The 26,269-nt window shown below is 27.8% G+C and overlaps 1 protein-coding gene across 4 annotated transcripts in view; it reads right to left on the bottom strand.

Moving 5' to 3' along the window:
* Positions 1-2,283: 2,283 nt before the first annotated feature.
* Pex23 (tectonin beta-propeller repeat-containing peroxin 23) overlaps positions 2,284-26,269 on the bottom strand; it is a 43,275-nt gene continuing 19,289 nt past the window's right edge. For 3 of the 4 annotated variants that reach the window (XM_043043164.3, XM_087150387.1, XM_043043176.3), the window contains 13 exons: positions 24,431-24,986; positions 22,906-23,027; positions 19,459-19,587; positions 17,963-18,109; positions 15,637-15,782; positions 14,131-14,261; positions 13,320-13,519; positions 11,672-11,808; positions 10,865-11,036; positions 7,777-7,912; positions 6,824-7,026; positions 6,141-6,260; positions 2,284-4,098 (listed from right to left, as the gene is read on the bottom strand). In XM_043043164.3, the coding sequence (XP_042899098.1) occupies positions 4,048-4,098; positions 6,141-6,260; positions 6,824-7,026; positions 7,777-7,912; positions 10,865-11,036; positions 11,672-11,808; positions 13,320-13,519; positions 14,131-14,261; positions 15,637-15,782; positions 17,963-18,109; positions 19,459-19,587; positions 22,906-23,027; positions 24,431-24,986 (2,250 nt within the window). In that variant the 3' untranslated portion in view covers positions 2,284-4,047. Of the gene's footprint in view, positions 4,099-5,062; positions 5,193-6,140; positions 6,261-6,823; positions 7,027-7,776; positions 7,913-10,864; positions 11,037-11,671; positions 11,809-13,319; positions 13,520-14,130; positions 14,262-15,636; positions 15,783-17,962; positions 18,110-19,458; positions 19,588-22,905; positions 23,028-24,430; positions 24,987-26,269 lie in introns of those variants that run through there. The other variant, XM_071181334.2, reaches the window with a different exon arrangement.

The raw sequence follows: 26,269 nt of genomic DNA on the forward strand, positions 1-26,269 counted from the left end.
GATAGTTTCAAATATTTTAAGAGAATTCTTAGTGCAGTTTTTTTCAAGTGATTTGCAAATAACAATTTAATAACTACAAATTTTTAAAAATGGTTTAAAGAGGGGTCATTAAGATAACTTATCTTGAATGATTAGTTACAACCAAAATGAGTGACATATTGATAAAATTTTAAGTTCTGATTATGAAATAAGGTATGCAAGGTAAATTATCTGATAATTAATAAGGTAAACAATATAAAGTTATGAAATTGGCTGCTAGTAAGAAATGATTCTTAAATATTAATAAAATAAAAAAACAGAATAACATACAACCTAGAAGGAAATTAATGATTATGTTCTTAAAAAATATTTTTAATTTGTATTTTATCTAAAATTATTCTTTTAATTAATAATTTTTATTACAGTTTAGTTTAAAATTAATGTTTATATATATATATATATATATATATATATATATATATATATATATATATATATATATATATACATATATATATTTTAGAAAACATGTTCCTGAAGTTTTAAGCTGCATCTTTTCTGCACACATTTTACATATTTCAAACAAGAATTACCACACAAAACCACACACTTAATAGCAATTTCATACAAATATTTTATTTACATTTAGAGCACAAAATACAAATTGAAAAACAATCTATTTAAAAAAAGAAAAATTGGAATGTAAATAAGAGCTGCATTAGACACTGATAAATTTTTGTAACAGTGAGAACTTTTTATCAAGATTGGAATAATTGTAATGGAAACATTGCTATATAAATTACTAAAGCAAATTTTTTTATTGAAGAGAATATGAGCAACAGAAAATCAAAAGCTGCACGCTTTGGATAAGTATTTGTAAGCCTGCTTTAAATGAAGTTACTGATTGAAATAGAAATGCAAAAGTGTAGTGAGTTTATACTAACAAAATGAACAATTTTGATATAAAAGCAACAAAACTCCATTTTAATTCTTTTAAAAAAAACTTTTAGTAGGCTTTCTTCAAATTAAAACACCGATTCACAATTTTATCTACTGCTTGAAAAATTTTAATTCGTTTTCTCATTTTTCCTTTTCTGCTTCCATTTTTTTCTGATCTTAGTTGATTTTTTGTTTATGATTCGTTTTTGCTCTTTTTCCTTTGAGTTGGAACATTTTTTCAACATTCGTTCTCCAACCATTCATCTTTTATTTTTATATGACATTCCTAACAGTTAGATAATTGGAAGCTCGGTCTTCCAATACATTAAATGGTGTCGCGTTATTTTTCTGCTTTGCATTTTACAAAGTTTTAAAAAATATTATGCTGTTTTAACCAGTTTTAATTCCCCATTTCTATTATAAATTAAGTTTTATTATTCTAACAAATCTTCATTTAATTTAAAACCAAAAATATAAAACAACAAACAATTTATGTTAAACATACAATTATGCTAAGAAATACACTTTTTACAGACATTTAATACACTTTAAAAATAATTTCATTAAAAAAAATAAAGCTCATTTTGGGGGTAAATAAAAAGTTTGAAATTATGACTAGCAATCAACATCATGTACAAAAGTAGATTTAATATAGATTAAAAGTTGCTAAATTATAAAAATATTTGTTCTGTATGATATTACATACACATAATGTAACAATGTGCATGCAAGGAAAATTTCATGAATGAGAACAACATAATTATACATTTTAACAACTTTCAAAAGAATACTAGATTTCTTGTGTATAATATTTAAAAATTTACATAACAATGAATAAGATTTTATAGTTGGAAATCTTTAATCTCTAAAAAGAGAATTAAGAATTCAACATTAAGTATAGAATTGATAATATTTAGCAAGAATTAACAATGACTATATTACAATATGTCAGTTAATATAAAGTGAGTTGAAGGAAATCTCTCTCTGATGGTAATGGGTACAAAGATAGTAACTACTCCACCACATCTTTTTAAGTATACACTTTCTAGTTAATTTATTTCAATTTTAATGTAAGTATTAAGGTAAGTATTAAGGTAAGTGTAAGTACTTAGGTATTAATTGAAATACTTTTAACTTGGGAAATATATTAAGAATTGAAAGCATTTGCTTACAATAAATGATCCAATCTATAATTACTCACATGCTTTTTGTTCCTAACTGAATGTATAATTATTTTAAAAACTTTATCTTATTTTAAAACAACTATTATAGTATTAGCGATTCTATTACATAAAAATATCGATAATTTTAAGTTTTAGTTTAAAATAAATTACAAGTAATAGAAAGTATGAAAATTATTAAATAATTATTACTATTTTTTTTTTTTTTTTTGTAAATTCAGACTTGTGACCCAATTAGAATAAAAAAAGTACTGGAATAACATGGTGTTGCAAATTTACTAGCATATTTTTTAAGATTTGATGAATTAGCATATAAAACTACAGAAAACACCCAACAAGAATCACTAAATTCAGTAAAAACACTGAAAAATCCCAAGTCTGCATCAGGAATGATGATCAATGATTAAATCATACAAAAAACATTATACAATATCAAGAAAAATGTACTTGATCTCTTAATTTAAACAATACAGCAACACAAATGGAGCATGTCTAATCATATAAACAAGTGCAAAGCAACACAATTGGAGATTTCTCGATCTGTAAATTAAACCGTAAATGTTATAAAGGGAGTTTGTAAGGACATAGCATGGGAAGGAAAGTAGCTAAGGCTCACAATTTCAGTACCTTCTTTGAAATGTATAAAAAAATATTTAGTTATACATTTTGTTATTTTCTGAAACATTTAACCACATCAGCATCATAAATAACAATAACCATTGGGATCACAACTAATTAAGCAGACCAAATTTGTCTTGTAATTTTGAACCCAAAGGAGAAATATATATGTATATAATTGTGAAGAATGGTTTGAGTGGAAATAATTTACATGAATGTGAAATTAGAAAAAAAAAACTATCAAAACTATATGGTTATTAAAACAACTGAGAAATTCTAATCCATAATCTAGATTTGTTGGAACACATCACTTTAATCCTTATGCTCAACTGGGAAGTAAAGAAATAAAGCTGCTTGAAAGGGTGCTTTTAACATGAATTACAAATATAGGTCAATTACAAATACAATTTCTTTTTATTTACAATAGGTTTGAAAATACATTGAGACCACAATGATGTACAAAATTTAATTTTTTTTAAATATGAGACACATAATATTTCCAATTCTGACATGTTAACAGCTATACTCATAGAAACATTAATATATTAGAAATATAGCATTTTCAATTAAACATATTTTTGATGTATCATTAAGAATTAATATTATTATTTAGTTTTCTCAAAATACCATATAGTTTCTTTTAGTAATAAACAGCAACATTATACATGACAGATTAAACTTATTTAATGGTATAATTGAATCTTCCAAGTTTGCCTCAAAAAAATTATTTACACAAATCTACAAATTAAAAAAATATACTTAAATAAAAACTTAAGTACATAAATTAAAATTAAAAAAAATTCTAACATTTTCTTTTTTAATATTAAAATAAACTAAAAGATGAAATCTAAAAATTTAATTAGCAATCTACATAAAAACATAGATTAAAATTAAGCACATTTTTAAAATAAGCATTAAAATAGACATAATTTTAAAGATTCTAAAAAATATATAATTGTATAATTATATGCATTAAAGTATAAGAAAATTGAATGATTATTTTTCTTAGGTATATATCTTAATTTTTTTGGACCGATTAAAATAATTCATAGATTTAAAAATAAAACAGACAAACCTAGAATTTAATTACATTTGGTTGATAAAATTCTACAATAGACATATAAAAAATCAATATAAAAATAATCAAACTTATAATTAAGCTGCCATAGATGAAAGGCGAAATCAATTTTAAAAATAATAAAATTATCTAAATAGTCTGTAATTTTTTAAAATGGTAAAATCAATTAAACTAAAACTCAATATTTACAACATTTTCATAAAACGTAAAAATTAACAAATAATTTTAATAAAAATTCTAGAGTGAGAAATTTTAATTTTCTCTACACAAGCTTCCACGGACAGTAATAAACGTCCAGGAGCCCTATAAAAGAAAAAAAAAAACAAATAGATTAAATAAATATCTAACACAAAATTATGGTCAGTTAAAGAAAATTAATAAATATTTAAAACTGAGAAAATAAAATCATAAATAACTAGTTAAACGTTGAAAGAAATTTTAACTAATCAATATTTGTGGAGCTTTTAATTTCAATAACTTCCAAAAAAAATTAACTTAACATTTGATAAATAATAAATAATATAAAATTTAAGGAAGCAAAACTCAATTTTTAAAATTTAAAAACAATGTTGCATAAAAACTGTACTTAATCAGTCATTATAAAGAAATGGCACTGTTGTTAATGATCAAAATGGCTAATGAGTGTTTCTTTGGACTGAGGAGACAATTAAGATCAAATCTTCTCAGCCGAAAAACAAAATTAAAACTGTATAAGATGCTCATCCTTCCTGTACTGCTTTATAGAAGGAAAACTTGGACTCTAAATTCAGATATACAGCAATCACTGGACACCTTCGAAAGAAAGATCCTCACAGCCACCTTCGGCGCAATTGAAGAAAGGGGATGCTGGTGAACCGGATATAACTTCAAGCTCTACTAACTCTATAAGCAGCCCCAAATTACACAAATAATATGCAGCAATGGACTGAGATGGCTGGGCCATCTATGAAGAAGCCTTGAAAATAGCCCCATGGGAATAGTCACCTTTAAGAACCCCAAGGGTCACGTTCCAGAGGTAAACTCCCTAATAGATGGCTCAATGATATCGAAAATGACCTGAAAACCCTAAAGATTAGATATTGGAAGTGAGTTGCCATGTATAGGAGGAGCTGTCGTTTGTCATCTGTTGAAGCAGCCAAGGCCTGCAAGGGGCTGTTGCGCTGACAAAGAATAATAATAAAGAAATGACAACTACAAAATGGGAAATTTAATGTATGAGCAAAATCATTTTAATTGGTCATACTATGTATTTTCAATTTTTCAGAATAGTTAATAAAAATTTTCAAGTTTATTAAAAAACTAAGATATTCTTCATCACTACTACAGTTTAGTTTAGGCAAAGGCTCTCACAATCTGTTTCCTTCAAACTCATCAACTTTGCCTCATCTTGCTCGAAACTAAAAGATGGTCAGAGTATTTCAAGAAAGATATCAGAATAATGGTAGTTGAAAACTTAGATATTAATATAGAAAAAAATATATTTTTTTCATCTCTAGCAACTTAAAAAAGTAGATAAATAAGAAAATACATTAAAGAAGAAAAATGTTAAAAGGTGTAGACAATTTTCTGTACTTTTAAATTAATTAATTACACGGAGAACTAGAATCTCCTAATTTTAAAATTACACAATAAAAAAGAAATGTTAACTAACTTCTTTTTAACAAATAAGCCTATGATTAATTCAAAATAATTTAATTTTTTTTCTTCAATTTTACTAATTTCTAAGTTGTTCACATTGAAAGAAATTTTTTGACTATCATTAATTAAATATTATCATCAATGTGATTTTTGATAATCAGTTTTGTAAATTGTAGAAAATCACATTGATGATAGAGTATTGTATTTTTTTTTTAAAAAAAGTGCAAGCTATTTCTTAAAAAAAACAACAAAAAAAAACACATTTTTCATAAACCAAAACATTGGATTACTGCTAAAATCTCAATCAGAATGCATGATAATACACAATTAGAATTTTTACAATCAAAAGGTTAAGGCTATATTATAGAAAAATATATGATTTAAGGTATATTATATTTATTAAAAATCTAATAGATTTTTCTTTTCAAAAACATATATTATATTGGTGAATGAATTAGTAGAAGCTAAAATATTAAATTTGAGTAAATTTTTCAATTTGTTTACAAGCTTCAATTTTTCAAACTATCTCTTATAATTTATAACAAAATGGTAAAGGCAACAGCCTAGGATAAATGTTTGCTGCTTTTTATTGTTAAAAAATTTTGGTATTTGTGACCACTCTATGCACAATTACATATTTAGTATTAACTCCCACTCATAACAAAACTAAAATTAGGAAATATTACATGTATTCAATGTGTACTCACCCCTATCCCTTGTTCCCATTCTGAACCACATGGATTATCGTCTGTAATACCCTTTCTTCTGCAAACTACGCCAGATATCATTCCTGCAGGTGTCAGGAAACTACTTTTTATACACCATATCTGGAATAATATATAAATATATTTCAACACATATAGATAAATTGTTTAAGAGATTTGTCAATGACAATCTATTTCTACGGGACAATAAAATGCTGCAAATATAAGACATATTACTAAGAATCCTTAAGCAATTGCTGTTAATAAATATTTCATAAAATATGTGTATCAAAAGTAAAAGGTATTACAAATGTAAAATTTTTCTGAATAAACAGCGGCATGATTCTTACACATGTTTAACAAAATTCATATTGTAACGTTCCCAAGTGGTTGAGTCTATTACTATTAGGCTAAGTGCATACTGTTTGATGCATCCAAAAAATTGTATAAGGATCTGTAAAATAGATAATTACCTAAAAATACATTTCTCTTTACTAGAGGGTAGTTTTTTGTACTGAATAGATAGTTCAGATCAAAATCTTTCCAAAAGTCATTGTGCCCAGGTATTTACAAATTTAGGACAACATTATGAATAATAATAATAACAATTAGCTGTTACATTTACTTTTTTCGGTTATTGTTTTGGTAATTATTATTAAAATGCAAAATTAATGGACAATATTTACTTGATCCATAGGTCCAACAGAGACTTGTTTTACATCTTCAGACACCAATTTCCAGTGGGTGCCTTCTTTATAAACAGGAACTATTTCTTGACGTGACCACAACCTATTACTTTCATCGACAGCCAATACTTTCTCTTTACCAGCTGAGATTTGGAGAAGAGGACAACCAACTTGAGGTGGCTCTATGTGACACCAATACTGCCCTGTCAAAAATTAAAATTTCATGAACTAATCATATGCATATTTACTTTTTTTTCTTATTTACATGTACAGTTTTTACAGAAATGATGTGTGAGGTATATAAATAAAATTCGACTTGTACAAAAAGAATTTTTTTTATACAGCAATACTAGGTCAGTTCTGAGAACTAAAGCTAATAGAACATTTGCCAAACTGCTTTAGCTTTCAAATGAAATACATATTCAACTGCTACCTTTCATTGTTGAAACAGTTCATATTTTCAATGCCAATTTTTTAATTACAAAAAATTTATTTCATTAATTTTGTAAGAAAAACAATTAGAATTGTTCAGATTAAAAATTTTCAAACACATAAAAATAAACAAATATTCAATTAATAATTTTTAATAATGATCCACACAGTATAAGGTTTGACTGTTTCACCAAATTTTTCTCAATTTTATCTTTATTTCAAGTAGATATTTCATGTGAATTCTAGCTTCAATGAAAAACTAACAATATAAGACATAATCTGTACATTTCTGCATGATATTTTCAATTACAAATAAAAGTTTATTTATTAAAACATTTCACATAAACACTGAATCATTTATTAACATAAAAACAGAGAAATAGGGATTCTTGTTTCAAACATCAGTTTTACAGTTTTGAATATTTAAAACACACAGAATCTGGGTTATAGAAAATTCTCAATGTGCATTTATATGTAGAAAAAACAAATTTAAATATAATTTTTTATTTAAAAATTTATACCAGTAGGTGATGAAGCAGAAACTCCATGTCGTAACTGTGCAGATCCATCAATAGCAATACCCCAAACTGCCCCTTCACCACCAACAGATATTGAGCGAAATGGTTTTTCTGACGCAACATGAACCCAATTTGTACCCTGCATAAAATCAATTAAGAGATTAACAATAGAGTGATATTTATATTAATGAAAAAAAAAGAGAAAAGGGTGAAATAACTAAATTTAAAATATACAAATATTAAGTTACATTTAATATTCCTGAATAAACACCAAAACTAAGTATAAAATTTGAAAGCTTCTACCATATAAAAGCATGAATAAGAATGCTTGAATACCCTACCAGGAAAGAAAAAACGGTTCCATGTTCAAAACAGTGCCGCTTCCCTTTTTCTTTAACCCTCCAAGCCTTGAGCCCCAGGATAAAATTTTACAGAAATTCACCGGCTAGGCACTACTCTTATTACCTGTTTTTTGATGCAGGACAGCTTTCAGCTAAAAGTTCCGAAAAGGCCAGAACTAACACTCAGAGAGTTGAGTGCTCAGTTGTATCAGAGTGTATTATGACATTGTGATTGTTCTGAATACTTCTTGCTTTTGGATTACTTAAAATATATTTTAAAACTGTCCCAACGCTTACCTTGGTAAGCATTGCAACATTCTTACTAAAGCAATGCAGCCGAAACTTTTTATTGGATTCAATGTTAAGATGTATACTAATAAACCACATACTTCTATGACTATTCATACAATAATGAAAAAATGCCAGGTATTGCCATAGGTAAAAAAATCTTCCTAAACACCAACCATAGACCACTTTGACTATAAATAAAAAGCGTTTAAATTCAACAAATATTTGAGCTTAGGGTAAACTAAACGCACAATGAAGTTAGTCTCACATTTTCTTCTACAAGATACACAAATAATTTAATGAATTTTTAAATTTGCCAGAAAGGTAAAAATTAAAGGTTGTTGTGGGTAAAATCTATTAAACTCTACTTAAAATACTCTTCAGTTCAAATGTTACAGAGAGATTGACTTATTTTTCACTTTCTCTTAATGAGGATTGAAAATCATTAAAGTTGTGCAAAGTATAGTAAAGTATAGTAATGAAAAAAAAATTAATAATAAGCAGATTTTACTTTTGTTTACAAGTAATTATAAATTAAGGACTACTAATTTTCTACGTTTTTTGAGATGCTTATATTTTAATGAATGATTTGTTGTTTTGTTAATTTTATTTAAAATTATCTTCCAGACTACTACTTTTCAGTACCTAATTCAAAAGTTTAAATAAAATGCTACTTTGTTCCAGCTAACTCAAGATGAAACTTTAGAAATGAAGGCAAAATCTACCTGAAATTCTGATAGATTTAGTTTTAATTGCCTACTTCTCTATAATATGCAGTGAAATCTCTATGGAGTGATTACTCTCTGTACTACATTAAAATGGTCGTTAATGGAAATTGGCCATCCTTAGGGTTATTGAAGGTACAAGATTTTTAGCAACACAATTTGAATTTTAGTCAGTGCCGTATTCTTGGTCATTTTCATGACGCCACTTGTGTTAGTGTCATGAAAATCAGATCGATATACTATAAACTTTAGCGTCAATAAAAATTATTTCTGCTGATATATTATGCGTAAAAACAAATTATGAAAGATGGAACTATTTCAAATAAATAAACAATAATTTTCATTCAATTTTGCATTTAACTTAATATCATAAAAATTAGTTAGATTTAAAGCTTGTTTCTTTGAGATACTTAGTTTTTTCTAAAAGAACTTTTTTTTCTAATTTAACTTTCAACTCTAAAAATAAATCATTGATAACATCGTCTTCTGACTCTGACTGCTACATTAAGGAGTAGATCTGTTTCAGAGATCGTCAAAAAGAGCTCTTTAAAAGAGCCTCACCCAAATATTTTGAATACATTTTAATCTATTTATTTGCTTTGTCAAGATTTTTTGCTTTGATACTTTTTCGTGTTTCACTAATTAACCTTTTTCGAATTTGGTGTGAAGGATTGCTTGGTTGCTAGGAGATATTTTAAAGGTCTCTCCTAGAGGTTTTCATCAACTTTAAATTTATGGAAAAAATTCCATGTGTCCTAAAATTGGGCATAAATTGAGGAGATAGTTACATAGAGGTGGTTTTTCGTGTGGTTTCACTGTATTTTGAAAAAAGCATAGTAATTGACAACCTTGCAGGCATGCTCCATATATATATTAGAATTTTTGTTTCAATATAATGTCACAACACAAGATTGTAATAATCTTGCTAAATGAATATCAATGTAATCATTAAATGGCAGGCGATAATAACCTAAAATAACATGGATGATTCTTTGGTTGTGATAACTTTAAACCTATGTTAATAAAACTTTTTTTAAAAAACCTAATGTATACTTAATCACAAGTAGTTTTAGACAAGAAAGTTCAAGATTAAAACACATTTTTAGATTCCATCACTACCTAAGAATTCAAACAAAAAATTATCAACAAGTAATGTAAAAAGAATTGTGAATTTCTGTACATAGATTCAATTGATATTTGACCATTCATTGATGTAACTTTCGGAAATGAATGCTGCATGTTAATAACAATTTTAAACATATTTATCATTATAATTATTTAAACAAAGTCTAAATTAATATGACTTCAATTATTTAGATTAATTAAATTATTCAGGACAAGACCTGATTTGGATTAAAAATTGCAAGATAGTAAGCAAAATTATTTCTAATTTTTTTAATGATTACAGTGAAGTGTAATAGAATTTTAAATGATTACAAAACAATTTACTCCTATTTTTACGTTAAAAAAAGTAACTGGGTAATTGGTATTTTTAATTTATGATGATAATGGTCAGTACAGTATTTGAATTTGTTAATGAGAAGAAAAATATTTTTAAAATCATATTTTTTTATTGTACCGAACTACTTTTAGATGCATTTAAGACTTCTTACCACCTAAATTAAACAATAGATTTAAAATTATTCAGATAATTAAATTTGCAATCTGATAGGAGATATAAAGATATATGTCTAAGAGATTTATTTTTATAGGAGATATATGTTTTAAAAATCTTACTGAGAGAGAATTTTGTGAAACACCAACTCTAAATAGGACATCACCATTAACAGCAACAGCCCAAACAGCAACAGGATCAGTATCAGAATTTGAATCAACTTGAAATGATACATCCAAAAGTGGTGTGTTACCTAATTTTCTCCAGGGACCTGTTGTACTAAGTTTACATTTCCTATTAACAATAAGAAATAAATTAATGAATTTTCATCATTAATACAATATTTTGACGAAAAATGATTTCATTATATACAAATTTAATTGATGAATGTCTAATTTAATAAATTGAATTAAAGGATTGTAGCAATGGCTAATGTGCTCTAGATGATGGCCAAGGTGGTGGGAGGTTCCAGCTCAATAATTTTGAGACAATAAACATGTTGTGGCATTGTGTGCGCAAGCCACCTGTACTTCCCAAAGAAATTGGTACCAATCAATTAGAAGCTCGGTTGACTTCAAAGTATACACAATAATAGCTCGATGTCTAAACTATTGTGCTATTGTAGCTCTATATAACAAATAATGTTACTATAAAAATTAAGATAAAAATTTAAAAGCACTCTATCATAAATTATTTATTGTACCACCATATTAACAAACTTTCATTATTTTCTATAAAGTTACATGGACATATCATCAAATCTTTAAATAACTACTAAATATAATTGTAAATACATGAAAAATGTTAAATTTTTACATAAATTATTTTTGTTAAAAGCTTAATGGAATAATTTTTAATTTTTTTCATAATTTTGAGGATTAAAAAAATATGCAAATTAATGATACAGTAGAACATTTTAAATTACATACCGATACCATCTTCTTCGTCTTACATAATCTGTAAAACGTTTATACCCATGGTAACTTCTAGGAAAGTCTGTAGCGTATTGCCAGCCTTCATTATCAACACCACCAGGCGTTTTATAATCAACACACCAGTCAGAAATCTAAAATATTACATATTCAATAAAGTAGATCATAATCTAAAACAACAGGTGTGAGATATTAGTTTTTTTAAAACTAATTACAATTATGAAAAAATTTGCAAGAAAATAATTGCTATTTAAAAGCACTTGTTTACATTCATTAAACATAAGTAAGAGTAAAGTAAAATGCATCTCATTCATTTCCTTTAAAGATTATATATTTAATGTATATTTTACTTGTAGCTTTTCTGTTTTAAATAAAAACCAATGTAACTAATCAATTACTCAGAGTCTTATGGTATAGCTAACAAAAATAAATTTAAATGTTTGGTTTCAGATTTAGTAAGTATTAAGATTTTTCATGATCAGTAAATGTAAAGCACTTAAGATTAAACTTTTTAATTAAACAACATCAACAACAATATTCTTTGTTCAAACAAAATAAATCAGCCAAAAATATTTTGTATAAAAATTTATAAGTTTTTACTAGCAGCTTATTAAATGATATTATACAAATATGAATTTGAAAGAAAAAAAAACACTTTATGTGTTTATTATTTTATTGACTTTCATGAGTGTTTTGATTTCTGAAAATATTATTATAAACTGTGTTATAAAGAATTTATAAGAACATATTAAATTAAGCATGACATATTGTTTTGGTGCTAATAATAGATTAAAAATAAATCAGAATCTAAAGAATAATAAAGTACAGTTTCATATTTGAAGCATTTATATAACTTGTGATAGTTTTAAAATATACTTTGCCATTACTGAAACCTAAATTTCATACAAAATTGTAATAGTTATTTCAAATACAAAAAAAAACAGTAATAAATTTCTGCCAAAAACAACTATACATCATAAGACGAGTATTAATAATAAATTTAAAAAGAATTTATTTAGAATGGATGAAATTTTCCCTTGCTCTTTTAAAGGAAAGAAAATTCTCTTTCCATTTTTCCCCCACAAATAAACAAGAAGAAAATAAAGTGGTGTTGGACTAGTGTAAACAAGTGCACTTTATTACAAAAAAGGGGAAACAAATGAAACAATTGAGAACAATAATTAATTAAAAAAACAAGATTGTTTAGTTATCTCTAGATATTTATTATTAACATTCAGAATATCATAGGCACATTACTCTATGTGGTAAATGAATCATTGGGTAGAATAATTTATTTCTATGATGTTTACATAGTTTTCTTTTGATATAACAGGTATAAAGGTTAATTTAGGATAAAAAAGTTCATAAAAAATTTGTTTTTCTGTAACATAACATAAAAGTTTTTTGTCTTTCGAGTTGTGCTATAAATTATGAGATTGATAACAAATTATATTCATTGATTGCTCAACATAAGAGACAAAATGAACTCAAAAGGAAAAAGTTCGAACTGTGATTTTAACTTGAAGTGCAAATTAAACTATGTTGTCTTTATTCCTTGAAATACTCAAGATTATGAGCTGAAGGGATAGATTCATAAAAGTGATGTTTGGATTAAACTGAATTTTTCTAAAAAAAGAAAACGCACCCACTGCCAATGACCAGATGGCAAATGTGTATTGTCTTTGGTGCATTCAATTCTTCCTGTCTCATCACTCCACATATAACGATCAGTAGGAAGGCCTTTTGCAGTGAAACCTGATAATGGATTCCATCTTTGGTTTTCATAGATATACAAACATCTGATATCTGACATTGGACCTGTGCTAGCATTTGCACCTGGCATGCCTGTGGTGAAATGAGACCAAAATTTACAAAACACATATTGTTATTGCAAAAAAGTAAAAAAAGTGCTAACATTTAAAAAAAAAATAAGTAACGAAATTTTGTAATTATATATTTTAAGATATTTAATGATAATTTAAAGGAAACAGTATAATAATATAACTAGAGAACTACCAAAAAATTAATCTTGGTTAAATTTTAGGATATTTTAAAATTTAATCAAGGTTAATTTTAAGATTAAAAAAAAAAGACATATTTCAAAGAAAACAGTCCATGTAAACTGGAAAGTTAAATAAGAGAAAAGCAGAAGAACAACTTAAACAGTTTGTTGCTGTTAGCAAAACATAGTGGCAAAAAGAAAAGTAATTTCCTATCTTAACACTAAGTACAATTTTTCTCTACATATGTATTTATTGCATAATTATCAAATATTTATTTCTTTAATGGTTTTTCTAAAAAGTGAAAAAAATTTTGTTTTTGTCATTTACTTTTTATAATCTTGTGAAAGACTTTTACTTTTAATATGAACGATTCACCAAAAATAGTAAAAATGTGAATGTTCACTAGACTGTTTTTTTGATAGTGAATATTATTTTTTAGCAAGTAACATTTACCCCTATAAGGACCTCCTCCATAACCTTTTGTGTAAACCCAAGCTGTACAGTTATATCCCAGTCCCCAAGCAATCCCCGCAGGACAAGTTGACAACATTCGTAAATGACCACCACCAAGGAGGCACCACTTCCTATAGAAAGAGAAGAAAAAAAAGAAAATTTCTCTTTTTTTCATTTAAAAAAATTTATTTTTTCATTAAATTTAAAAGAAATATACAATAATTTTTTTAATAGAAAATGAAACTTGTTACAACTTGAAATTAAATTTTAATTCTGAATAGTAATCATCAATCTATATGACCGCTAAACTCTACATATGCATCAATTTTATAGGCTTGAGTTCCTTCAATAATTTTCACGAAAGGGATCAACCACTTGCAATTATTCCAAAATAAGTTAGCAAAAAATATGTACTGTTCCATAATTCTTAAAAAGAACCCCAGTGACTCATGGTATCCCCTGAATCACTGCGTTCCCACTGAGTGTTTGCCTCCCAATGAGATGACCCAGGTTCGAATCAGAGTAATGGCTGTTTGATATTATTTCTGCCCCTGGATCACACGACTACAGTGCTGAGATAAAATATTCTCAGTGGTGAATATGGGTTAGAATCACCTAGCCATTAGGCTAACTGTGGGCGGTTTTCAGGGTTTTCCACTCCATGTAAAGCAAATGCTAGTTTAATCAAAAAGACCTCCACAAAGACTAGTTTGTCCCAATGTTTGATCCAGGAGTTCTCTTGTCTTCTGGGTTGGTTTCAAAAATACAAGGCTACTGAGTTGAACATTGATAGCTGTAAACTCAGAATTGGGCTGACTTTTTAAAGCCCGTTATAAAATAAAATAAAATACTTCTTAAAAGGTTTTAAATTAATCTACGGGTCAACAATTCTCTACGTGCTATTGCTTGTCAACTTCTGGAACAGAGTTCACAATTTTAATTTGATTTCTATGTGACCTGCGCTTGTTTTGATCACTCATTAGATACTAAAATATAGTAGTCTAGCAATCTCGTTCAAGCAATAATTTCGTATATAGACCAAAACTGGATGTTCAACATTACTCGTACAAACAAATTCCTTTTATAAACAATATACTGAAATTATTCCGTAAAAAGGAAATCATCATATATGTTTTCTTCTAAAATGTGAATTTTTATGCCAATGCTGAACACCTGCACGTTGTAACAGTGGAATTGAGTGTTTTTTTTAAAGAAAAATATATAAATAAATAAAAGAAAGGTTTAAAATTATATTGAAGTCTTAATAATAATTTTTGTAAAAAATAAATGAATAGAATAATGAAAAATTGTTATGTTGTAGCCTTTTCAAAGTGTATCCTTTTAAATTTTAATACTTTAGTCACGAGCCTCAAATTTGTAGTCCCTGATAAGGATCAAGAATTTTGCCCCCTGGCTCAATTATATAAAATTTACATCAGAATAATTAATTGTAACTCCACTGGGTTACTCAAATAAAAAGAGCAATACTTTTGCTACATAACATACATGTTTACTGGTGGATCATTTTCAGGTAGGCAACTTGAACTATGAACATAAACATCACCATTGACACTAAGAGACCAGTCTGATGTGAAATCTGGAATCCATGGGAGATTGTTTACACTACGGCATGCCGAGTTTAATGTAGACAGCTAAAGTAAATAAAAACAAAACATGCACAATCAAACAGCACGACATCTAATAAATGAACTAACCATTTTTATAAATGAAGGCTTCATTGAATAGTGATACAAATCCAAGCTTGTTTATTTTGAAAGAAAAAATTTAATGAGTGCATTACATTAATATTATTTTACATTTAGTCTGATTGGTGGTGTCTCAATTTAGCTGAATGAGCTAGATGTGTACTCATTCAATAATAAGAGAGGAATTATTTGTATGGACATTAAAGAGTTTTTTTACTCTACTTTTTAAATGAATAATGCTGGCTCAGTATTAAAAATGGTCTTAAAAATTTTTTTATGGTTTAAAAAAACAGGATGGTATTGCGTAATGACTTGTTTTGACATCATCTATACTGATGGCTCCTCCCAGGAGGATTTTTTTTAAACGGAGCAGACTTCTGTTATGAAAACTTGTTGGAAGGCACACGCCCAGTTAGTATAAATGCCCCAATTTTTAAAGCTGAGACAGCAGTCAACTGTTCAACAATCCATCTGTTAAATATCTCTAAACCATGCAGTGCTTCTTGTTTATTTGCACCCAGCCACCTTTAAACTTCGTTTTTTTTAAAGCAATTGTTGAAAGCAACAGTTGGAACATGTAGAGAAAACAGAACAAAAAATCTATGAACTCATCAACATTGCAGTTCGGTAATTTTCTTCTAGTGGATTCCCAGCCATTGCAATGTCTCTGGTAACAAGAGGGAAGACTTGATGACCAAAAAAGGATGCTCACTTTCACAGTCTTCTTTTGAACTTCCTTAGAATAAAAATTTCTTTTAACATTTTTGGGGTGACAAATAAATCAGTTAAAAACAAGCAAACTGCTGGCGCTGCAGGAAAAATGTGGTTTAGCCTTATACTCGATCCCATTCCCATGGACCTTCCCTGACTGATTTTTCCTACAGATTTCACAGTTGTTAAAGATAAGATTATCTTCAGAATCACCTTCGCCTTATAGACATTTCTGTCTCTCCCTCCATGCTCCACAAGAGTGGCTATGAAATTTAATCAGCGTGGCCATTTTTGAGCAACATTAACAATTCTTTGATCATTAACAACTTTCACATGAAGGCTACTTTGTACTGGTTTGCTAGAAGGAAAATGGCCAGTGCGGCTGTAGGAAATTTCTTTTAGTTTGACATTAAATATCTCTATAATTGAACCAACCAAGTATTTATCAACTGGTTGACTTGCGAGTATTTTTTCCCCATGTTTAATGTGTAAATCTAAAACTAAAGATCATTCAAAAAAACCTATAGGAAAATATGTTTGCAATTCAAATTTGAAACTATTTTCGTCCAAACAGTTTGCTTAAAAATCCCAAATTTTTGGTAATGCACAGAAGTTTTGAAAATTTAATTTTTGCCAACAACCTTTTTTTATAAATGGTGAGTATAATTAAGTGAAAGGCGATAAAATATAAGCAAAAAAGTGATATCTTGTGTAAGTAGTCGGTGTATGCTAAATATAACGTTCAATGTAATATAACTATACTCATTACATTAGAGAATGAAAAATATAGAGGGCTACGGCTAATTCAGTGCTAGACCAAACTCTTCCCACATAACATAGAAACATCTCATCATCCACATAGAAATCATGTAGTTTTTTCATCAAAAACAGCTCTCTGGAACAATTCTAAAAAGTTGCTTATCAGTTAAAAGTTGCTGACATTATCTCATCATTCATTCGTATAAGGAGAATAACAGAAACATAATCAGAAATTTTTGCTACACAGAGACAGCCAACTGGCCTTGCATCAGAAAGGTTCTGGGTTTGAATCACGGGCAAGGTATGGATGTTCTTTCATTCTCCTTACTATCTGTTCTTATTGTGGGAGCAATATTGGCCCCTGAACAACAAATCTGTCCTTCATATGCCTGTAGAGTCGAAAGGTCATTCCCCAGGTGGGCATTGGAATTTTTTTTTTTTTTTTGCAACACACACTTATGAGTAATCCTTTTAAGTTCCATCAGACAGCTTTGTTTACAATTTTACTTTTATTATTGGTACAGTCCAAGAAATCGTAAGATAAATTTTTTTCCTTCAATATGTAATAAACAGGAATACACTAACATGTTCTGGAATATGTAAACATTCTAATTATAACAGTAAATTTTATGCATGTTTTATGTATAAATAATTACCCAATCTTCTAAGTCATCATTGGACGTAAAAGCAAATTTGTACGGACTGCCTTTAGTGGTTTTCCTTGCAGTATGGATGACAAGTATATTTCTATTCCAATCAGGAAGACTCACAACACAAGTAATGTGATTGACTGCAACTGATACCTAAGAAAAGCAAAAATGATAATAAAAGAAAACTTTCAAAACAATTATTAATAAGATATTAACAAAGCATAGAAAGAAATATAAAGTATAGTAAGTTTACAACAATGAAATAGAATTTTACAGAAATGAGACAAACTTTTCTCAAAACTGGATATAATATTAAAGAACCAACCAAGTGCTTAGCACTTTAGAAGAGGCAGTTAAAAACTCGAGTTGTTGAATAGAAGGAAACACTGTTGGAAGAAAATTTCAATTGGCTATGATATTGAGTAGATTTTAAGTAGAAAAGTAAAGGCATTGCTAACATATAATGTTAAATTTTAAGGTTTTTAAAAAACGATTCAGACACTGAAAGCATTGAAAAAAGAAAGTGTTTTATTCAAATTTATGAGACAAAAACAGGAGAGGAAAACAATAAAAGTTAATCTAAATGAATAACTAAAAATTAATATTTGGGTTTTAGAATTAAAAAAAAATATAAATAAATTCCAAGTTTATGTCTAACATAAACATTTAAAACATAAACACAACAAAACATTAAAAAAAAAGACAACAATTTTTTGTGCTTGTATAACTATGGTTAATAATATGGTATTTAACTATCCATTATAACAGGAAAGCTTATACAGAATTAAAATTTTATGCAACATTTTATGTTTTAATTCAAGTTTAAAGAAAAGAAATTATACATGAATACAATCTGAAAGCAAATACATAAATAAAATTTGAGTATTAAAATGTGTAAAATACACATTTATCAAGGCATATCCAGAAAATTTGAATAAAATATTATATACTGTCATCAAAATAAGCAATAAAATATTAAAATAACAAAATTAAGAAATGAATTACAATTTCCTTTAAATAACTGTTTAACTTAAATAAATAATCTCAAAAAACTGAAGTCTGAATCTGAAAAACTGAATATAATCATAGAAAGATATTACTTGATTAAAAACTTCATTCCCTTCAAAAATATACAAATTGGAATTGAAATAAGATTCCAATTTGTATATTTTTGGAGTGAATGAAGTTTTTAATCAAGTAACTGCTTAATATATTTAAAAATAAAAATCAAAGTTTATAGGTTAATATTTTTTTCACAAGTGTGTAAAGAAGAAAAGTAACTTTTATTTCCTGTTTTTACATACATGTAACCAATTATAATTTAATACAATGAATAAGAAGCTAACATAAATAGCTTACATAAAGAAAAACTTAATTCCATGAACCTTTCTAACTAATGAATTATAATTAATTTAATGAAATCAAAAAGATAGACACTTAATGAATACAAAGTCAAAAGTAAGAAATATTGCGAAATATAAAAGATTAAAAAAAAAACCAACCTGTTCTTTTTTATAGTGACAAGTTAGAATACTTTTGTGATTAGAATCTCCATGTTGTGTAAGTTCAAGAACACAGTTTACCCAAGCATTTTTAAAGAACCGGCAAGCAGCAGTCTTCACCCATGTGCTCTACATTTAAAACAAAGCACCAATAATTTTAGTGAAAATTAAGTCAAAAAATACTACTGAATATGCATTTTTAATAGAGAGAGGATAAAATAATGTAATGTATTAAAGTTATGTATAAAGAGGTAATATTTTACATCAATAAATTGTATGGTGTGGGTTGGTATGTTTGAAACCAGGGAGAGTTGAAGATATTTTGAATTTGATCCTGTTACTTAGTTTCTGAGAGTTGCAATTTAATTGTTACATTAAATATAATTTTTTTTTGTTAATTTAAATCATTATTTTTTCATTTTTTTTAATATTATGTTTTATGCTTCAAAGACTAGATCTTATAAACATTTTTGCATGAGTTGAGGTATGCAATTTTATAATCAGAATTGTTCAAGCTCTGATGCTGTGTTACATTTTTATGATTTGTTACTTCTTAGAGGTTATTGCTGAGTTAAAAAAAAAAAATTCATCAGCTTTTAATTAAAGAGGGAAGGGTCAGATCTGAAATTTCTATACTAAAGAAAGAAAACAGGCTGAGTGATTTTTTTCCCATTCTCATGAAAAGAAAACTTCAACTTGAAAAGGACTTCAGGAAGAAATAAAAAAAATATTTCAAAGTCTGTGGCAAATTATTATTGTTATTTTAGAAAATAAAGTATGTTAGTTATAGAAAGTAAAGTTAGTATGACCCAATTCAGTTTCAATAAATTTATTTTTTTACGCCATTATCCTGTTTTTATTATTCATTTATAATTGTGTTCATTTATCTGGAATAATAAAATTTTATCTAATAAGTAAACAATCAGGAGTGAGAAAAAAAATATTTTTATAAGAAAAATGTGAAACTAGTTTGCCTCATATGTGAGGTTATACTGACACAAGGCTATAGATAACTTTTTCTCAGTATCAAAAAATAAATACATTAGTTAATTAATAAATAAAATAAAAATAATAAGATGAGGTTAGAGTATATGAAAACTCTTTTGAAGTTTTTATGGTCAAAAACATAATGCCATAGGTTAAATTTTTTTAAAAAATAACTTTTAGCATAGAAAAAATAATAAAAGAGTTATTTAAAAAAAATATTCATAAATTGTAATATACAGATAAATGTTACTATCTTTGTCGAAGACTCAATTTTAAAAAAATCGATTCATTGTAGCATTATGTAGAGATCATAATAAATCTGTGGTAAATTTTATTGAACTAGAAAGAAAGCAGGTGAGTGACCACTCATTAGCAAGTTTAGTCAATAATATTTAAATTTATTCGAAAAGTTAATCAGTAAATGGAACTATTTAACTATGCATGCATGCATAGAGAGCAGAACACTAAAATAAGATTCATATGAGATTTTAGTAATCCCACATATTTTAATTATTTACACAACTTTGCATGAGTTCATAAATACTAAAGATTTCAAAGGCACTTTGGGAATAATGCAAAGAAAGAGCTCTAGCCTATTTTAAATTATTAATTTATTATATATGGTACTGTCCCCATAACTTGGAAAATGGCTCATATAATTCCAATTTTCAAGAAAAGTTAAAAAGCATAATCCTTGCTAATTTATAGACTATTTTCTCCTACCAGTACTGCTATATTAATAAATTGATGGAAAGAATAGTAAACAATAGACTAAATTGATTTACTAAAAGTTTTGACAAAATATCAAGACAGAAGGCTAGTAGTTTTCAGTCAAATAATAAAAGATTCATTGGACTAGAAGAATGTTCTTACAGCTGTGTTTATGTCCATTTTAACTTAGAGTACAATTCTATTTGGCGATAAAAGCTACTAAACTAAGATAGTAACTAGATGTTAAGCTGGTTTTGTTCTTTTCTCTACCAGAGGAGCTGTAGGGTCCGATACGGTAATTGTTTGTCTGTGAGCTATAGACTTCAAACTGGTCTGCCATAGCTGCTCCCTTTTCCATATTTGCATAGAACATCTAATTCAATCATTTAAGTCAGTGCCAGGTGTGAACAGCCTACTATTTTTTGACGACTTGGACTTGTGGATGCAATCATCAATAAGACACTCCAAAACATTAATTGATGCTACTCTAAACTGAGCACTTCATGTGCTGGAGGCATGGAGCAAAGAAAATGGCAAATAGCTAAAACAAAACTGCAACTCAGACCTCTTCTTAGATGTACCAAAATCTAAAGCATACAATTAATAACTGACTAGTTTCCAAAACACCGTATTATAAAATGTGTTTGCTTTTTAAATTTTTTTTTTAACTCTCCTATTGAAAGTTATCAAACACTTTTTGATAGAGAGGTCTCAGCAATATGCATAGCTCTGGAACAATTAATAACAACTTGATAGGTTTCAAAAGGCTGTCATCCTCTCCAATTCTAGAGCTGCTATCCTGCGCATAGGCATATTCTCATAACCTAATCTCCTGGGATATCTTGGATTTACAACTAACCATAAAAAAGTTGGAATTGATGGACAAGACTATTGCTCCTCAGTGGATCCTGAGCCACTGTGGACTAAATGGTAATGAAAAGGCTGATTCGCTGACAAAGAAAGGTGCTGGCGCTTTACAGCTAACATGTAGTAACAATGCATTTAGTAGAATAAATCATCTTATCAAGAATTCTTTTTCTTCTCAACATAAAGAAAATTTGAGGACTAAAACTGATTCCAAAAGTTGGTTATTCTTAAAAGAAATTTGCATGCCTGACTGGCCCACTCCCATGAGGCAGTAGTAATATTTAGACTTTCCAGACCCCAGTTGTACCCATCATGGAGAACATGTAGTCAAGACCCAACTCAAGGGGGGAAGACAGGGACAATTGTTCCAGCGCCCAGGACTGCTGAGGGCCCAGTTAAAGTTCCATACAAAAAATTTAGTACATTGTAGTGTCTTTGAAGTAATTTTTTAAAAGAAGATTGCAGAAAATCCTTGCATATTAGCAAAAAAAAATATTTAAAACTACAATTTTGATTAAAATGTCTTCACAAATTCTTCAAAATATTAAAAATTCAAAATATTGAAATAAAATAATGTAATTTTTTTAAAGGAGGAAGGGGTCTGCAATGAATTTGGTTGATAGATCCGTAAAACTTGCGTCTAGCCTAAACTAGATACGTCATTATTGATGGCCACAATATTTGCTGCTGCAGACTGCTTTGTGGGACTACCTTGGTCAAGCGATAGCGGGAAGCAAAAAGTTGAATGAGAAAAGGACTTTTTCTATTTAATTATTTTTCTTTATTGTTCCTTGTTCTTTGTTTTTACTTGTTACATTTTGTCAAGTCCCCTGCTAGTGGAAATAAAAATAAATAAATAAATAACTACAAAAGATAGCATACCCTTTCTATAGCTTTAGGATATGAAGAAAACTCCATTACTTCACGTTTATAGCGTTCTTTGAGCAGCGATATAACCTCAGTATACCAAGGTTCATCTACAGCACTTTTGCTTACTGTACTGCCTATGGCAAATAGAAACTTTTAATAGATAAAAATAGTAGATCATGATATACAAACCAATTTAAATATGAAAAAATTTAGTTCAATAAATACTAAATGAAATATTTGGGGATATTCAAAATTATTTCTAAAAATATAAGGATACACATAAGAGGGCAAAATACACCTAGTGGCCACCCTTTCAAATTATAGTGAAAAAAGTGTGTTTTTGATTGCACTCAAATTAGTAACTAGTTTGCATGAGAACATTTGAACTGAACGAAAAGTCATGTTAAGATGATTGAGTCCATGATAGAACAACACCTATTAGAACTATTTTTTGTGGCAAAAAATGAGCATAATGCGAATATTTATTGTTAAATATTTGGTGATAGAAAGCATATGCCTAGGGTAAATGGATGTAAATAATTGGTGCATAAGCTTTTGTAAAGGGTGAACATCTACAACCAACAAGCAAACACCACTCAACACCCAAAAAACACCCAAGGCAAGCAAAGACCATTCTCTCCAATGCATTCCTTATTGGCATTGATGAAATAATTAAAGGTAATTCAAGAGTTATGATTTGTGACACCTGCTCAACACTTAGTCTGATATGAGTAAAGTAATGGTGCTCTTACCTTCTACCACTAAAAAAAAGTAATACTTCGTATTGTTCTCTTTTAGATGCATTCTTCTAGGATTCACTTTACATTCACAATAAATACTCACACAGTGACTGTGGAAACTAGGGATCCTTAAGACCCAGGCCACATACTAATTTCTGATAACTTTTTTATTATAAGTGGCTCCTTATTTAAAATAATATACCATTCATATTTACACTATTACAAATTAAATTTGAGTTGTAAATTTAATTTGTAAATTCATTTTGTAATGGAGTTGTAGATTCAATTTTACAATTTATAATCACACACATTCTCAGTGACAGCACTTTGACTTAATATTCGTTAGTGACAGCAGTCTGAACTGAAATCATCATAAATGTTTTAAAATTGTCCTCACATCTTTTTATTTTCCATTTTGTTTAAATTTTCCTTCTAGTAACAAAAATTATTTTTCTTTTTTTTTTTAAAGTTATTGTTTCTTTTTCCTTAAAGTTAAGTTTTGCCTACTTAAATCTGAACCTAATTTGCATTCTATTAATACCCTCTTTTTTTCCAGTTCCCTTAACAACTTTTGACCTATTTGACTTGCTATAGCACATAAGCAGAACCATTGCTCTCACGAGAGCTGATAATAAACCAAGCATATATAATTTGTGTTACTCTTCTTGCCATCTTTTATAACTCTGAGTAGTGGCACTGTTATTATTTTTGCATGTCTAAGGCTTTACATTTGTACATTTTTCTTTTGCTTTTAATTTTCTTTTAATGAAATAAAAAATATTTAAATAATAACATACCTTCAGAAAACCAATTTGGTAGAGATTCTGAATAAACAGCACATCCACTCGCACTAATCCACATCCAAAGCACATTAGCACTAGAATGGTCTACAACACTTTCAATCGGGCACATCAATGTTCGCTCAGCACACAATGAATCACTATCTAAGCTTGAATAAGAACCTGTTCTATTAGTTACACTGAGAAGTCTATCACGGGTAGCGGATCGATTGCAATTGATATCACCGGTGTTAAAAGAGTCACCTCCTGAAACTTCTTCGTGGAACGCTCTCATGTCAATATTTTTTGACACTTCAGAGTCTTTCCTTGACTGAGTGTCTGAAATTGCGCTTATGGTACTAATTTTTCTAGAACTTAGCGATATCGAATCTGATGTAAAAACAGAGTCTCTGTGAGAACTAACAGACATAGAATCAAGACTAGAAGAGCTGGGAGAATGATTTATTTTTTCAATAGGGGACTGAATCACTTTCCAAGTTCGTCCAAACAATTCTGACATATTTATACCAGTTCTGATGACCAAATCAAAAACATCAGGTGTAACTCCAAAGATCTAATCAAAGTTAAGAAAAATAATTAAGATCTGTCAAATTAATATCACATTCTAATTAGTAATTCTAAATAAAAGTAACTTATATTGCCTATACAACTGAACAACATGCAATGATAAGAATGAGAATTTACACAAGTTCTCTATAACAAAAGCAAATTAATATTTTACAATATGTATTAATTATTTTTCTTACAACATTTCTCATTCAAATAAAGTTAAGATATTTAAACAGGTTAGAGAAAAAATATAATACAAAACTTTTGATTTCATAAACAGTAAAATTTATATTATACGTCTTTTTTTCTTGTTTAGTGAAAAGATGTTAAGATGAGTTAACTGTAAATAAAACATTCTAGAACATGATTTCTGAGAAATTTTAGTCCACAAATGTATTCCTTTGAACATGTAGGAATTCAAGCTAAAAAACAACTGTTTATAAAAATCATACTTTTTTCTCAACCTAAACATTTCTATCAATCACATAAAAATATCAATGAATTCACATAAAGCAAAGACAATGTAAGGATTACAAATCTATATAGTTCCACCTTCATATGTAACATACATAATTGTTTAACATCAACTACTTCAAACAAGATTAGTAAATGAAAAACAAAATCAGTACATGAATGAAAAAAAACTCAGAAAATAAACTAACTGGTCTAAAAGTTAAAAACATTAACAATTTATTGCATTTAATCTTGTACTTAAACTTCAGTTTTATATACTATCTGCATAACTTATAAATAAAAACTAATCTCTATATATAAAAGGCATTGCAACTCACAGACTCATCGATAATTCTTCCACTTCCTATAAACTTAGGAAGATTATATTTGTACCATGTGTTTGTTCTTTAAGAGATAAATAGAAAAATTAACAAAGTTTCAGTTTAATATTTTGTAATTATTGGGGCAATTCAATTTAGAGGGTAAGCCTAATTGACAGAAATGCTAAATAATGCTTCTTTATAAAGAGAGAAGTCCCAAATTTGGACCATATCTTTCTAACCAAATTATAAGGATAAACTTGACCTTTCAACAGCCATGTATATTTAAAAATGAAGAAAACTAGTTGCTGAATGTGGCTAACTGATAATATTAGAAAAATGTACAAAAATGAGATAAAATGCTATATTAAATTTCTGAAAATAAAATTATATTTTAAAATAGCATATTATTTTATTATCAGTTTGGAGGAGAAATGCATACATTTTGTTTAAAAAAAATAAATAAATAAACCACGATTATTTTTTAAAAGACAAAGCTGACTTCAGCTATTTA

The sequence above is a fragment of the Parasteatoda tepidariorum genome, chromosome 8 (assembly GCF_982258835.1).
Source record: "Parasteatoda tepidariorum strain Cologne lab strain chromosome 8, Ptep-v5.0, whole genome shotgun sequence".
Lineage (NCBI taxonomy): Eukaryota > Metazoa > Arthropoda > Arachnida > Araneae > Theridiidae > Parasteatoda > Parasteatoda tepidariorum.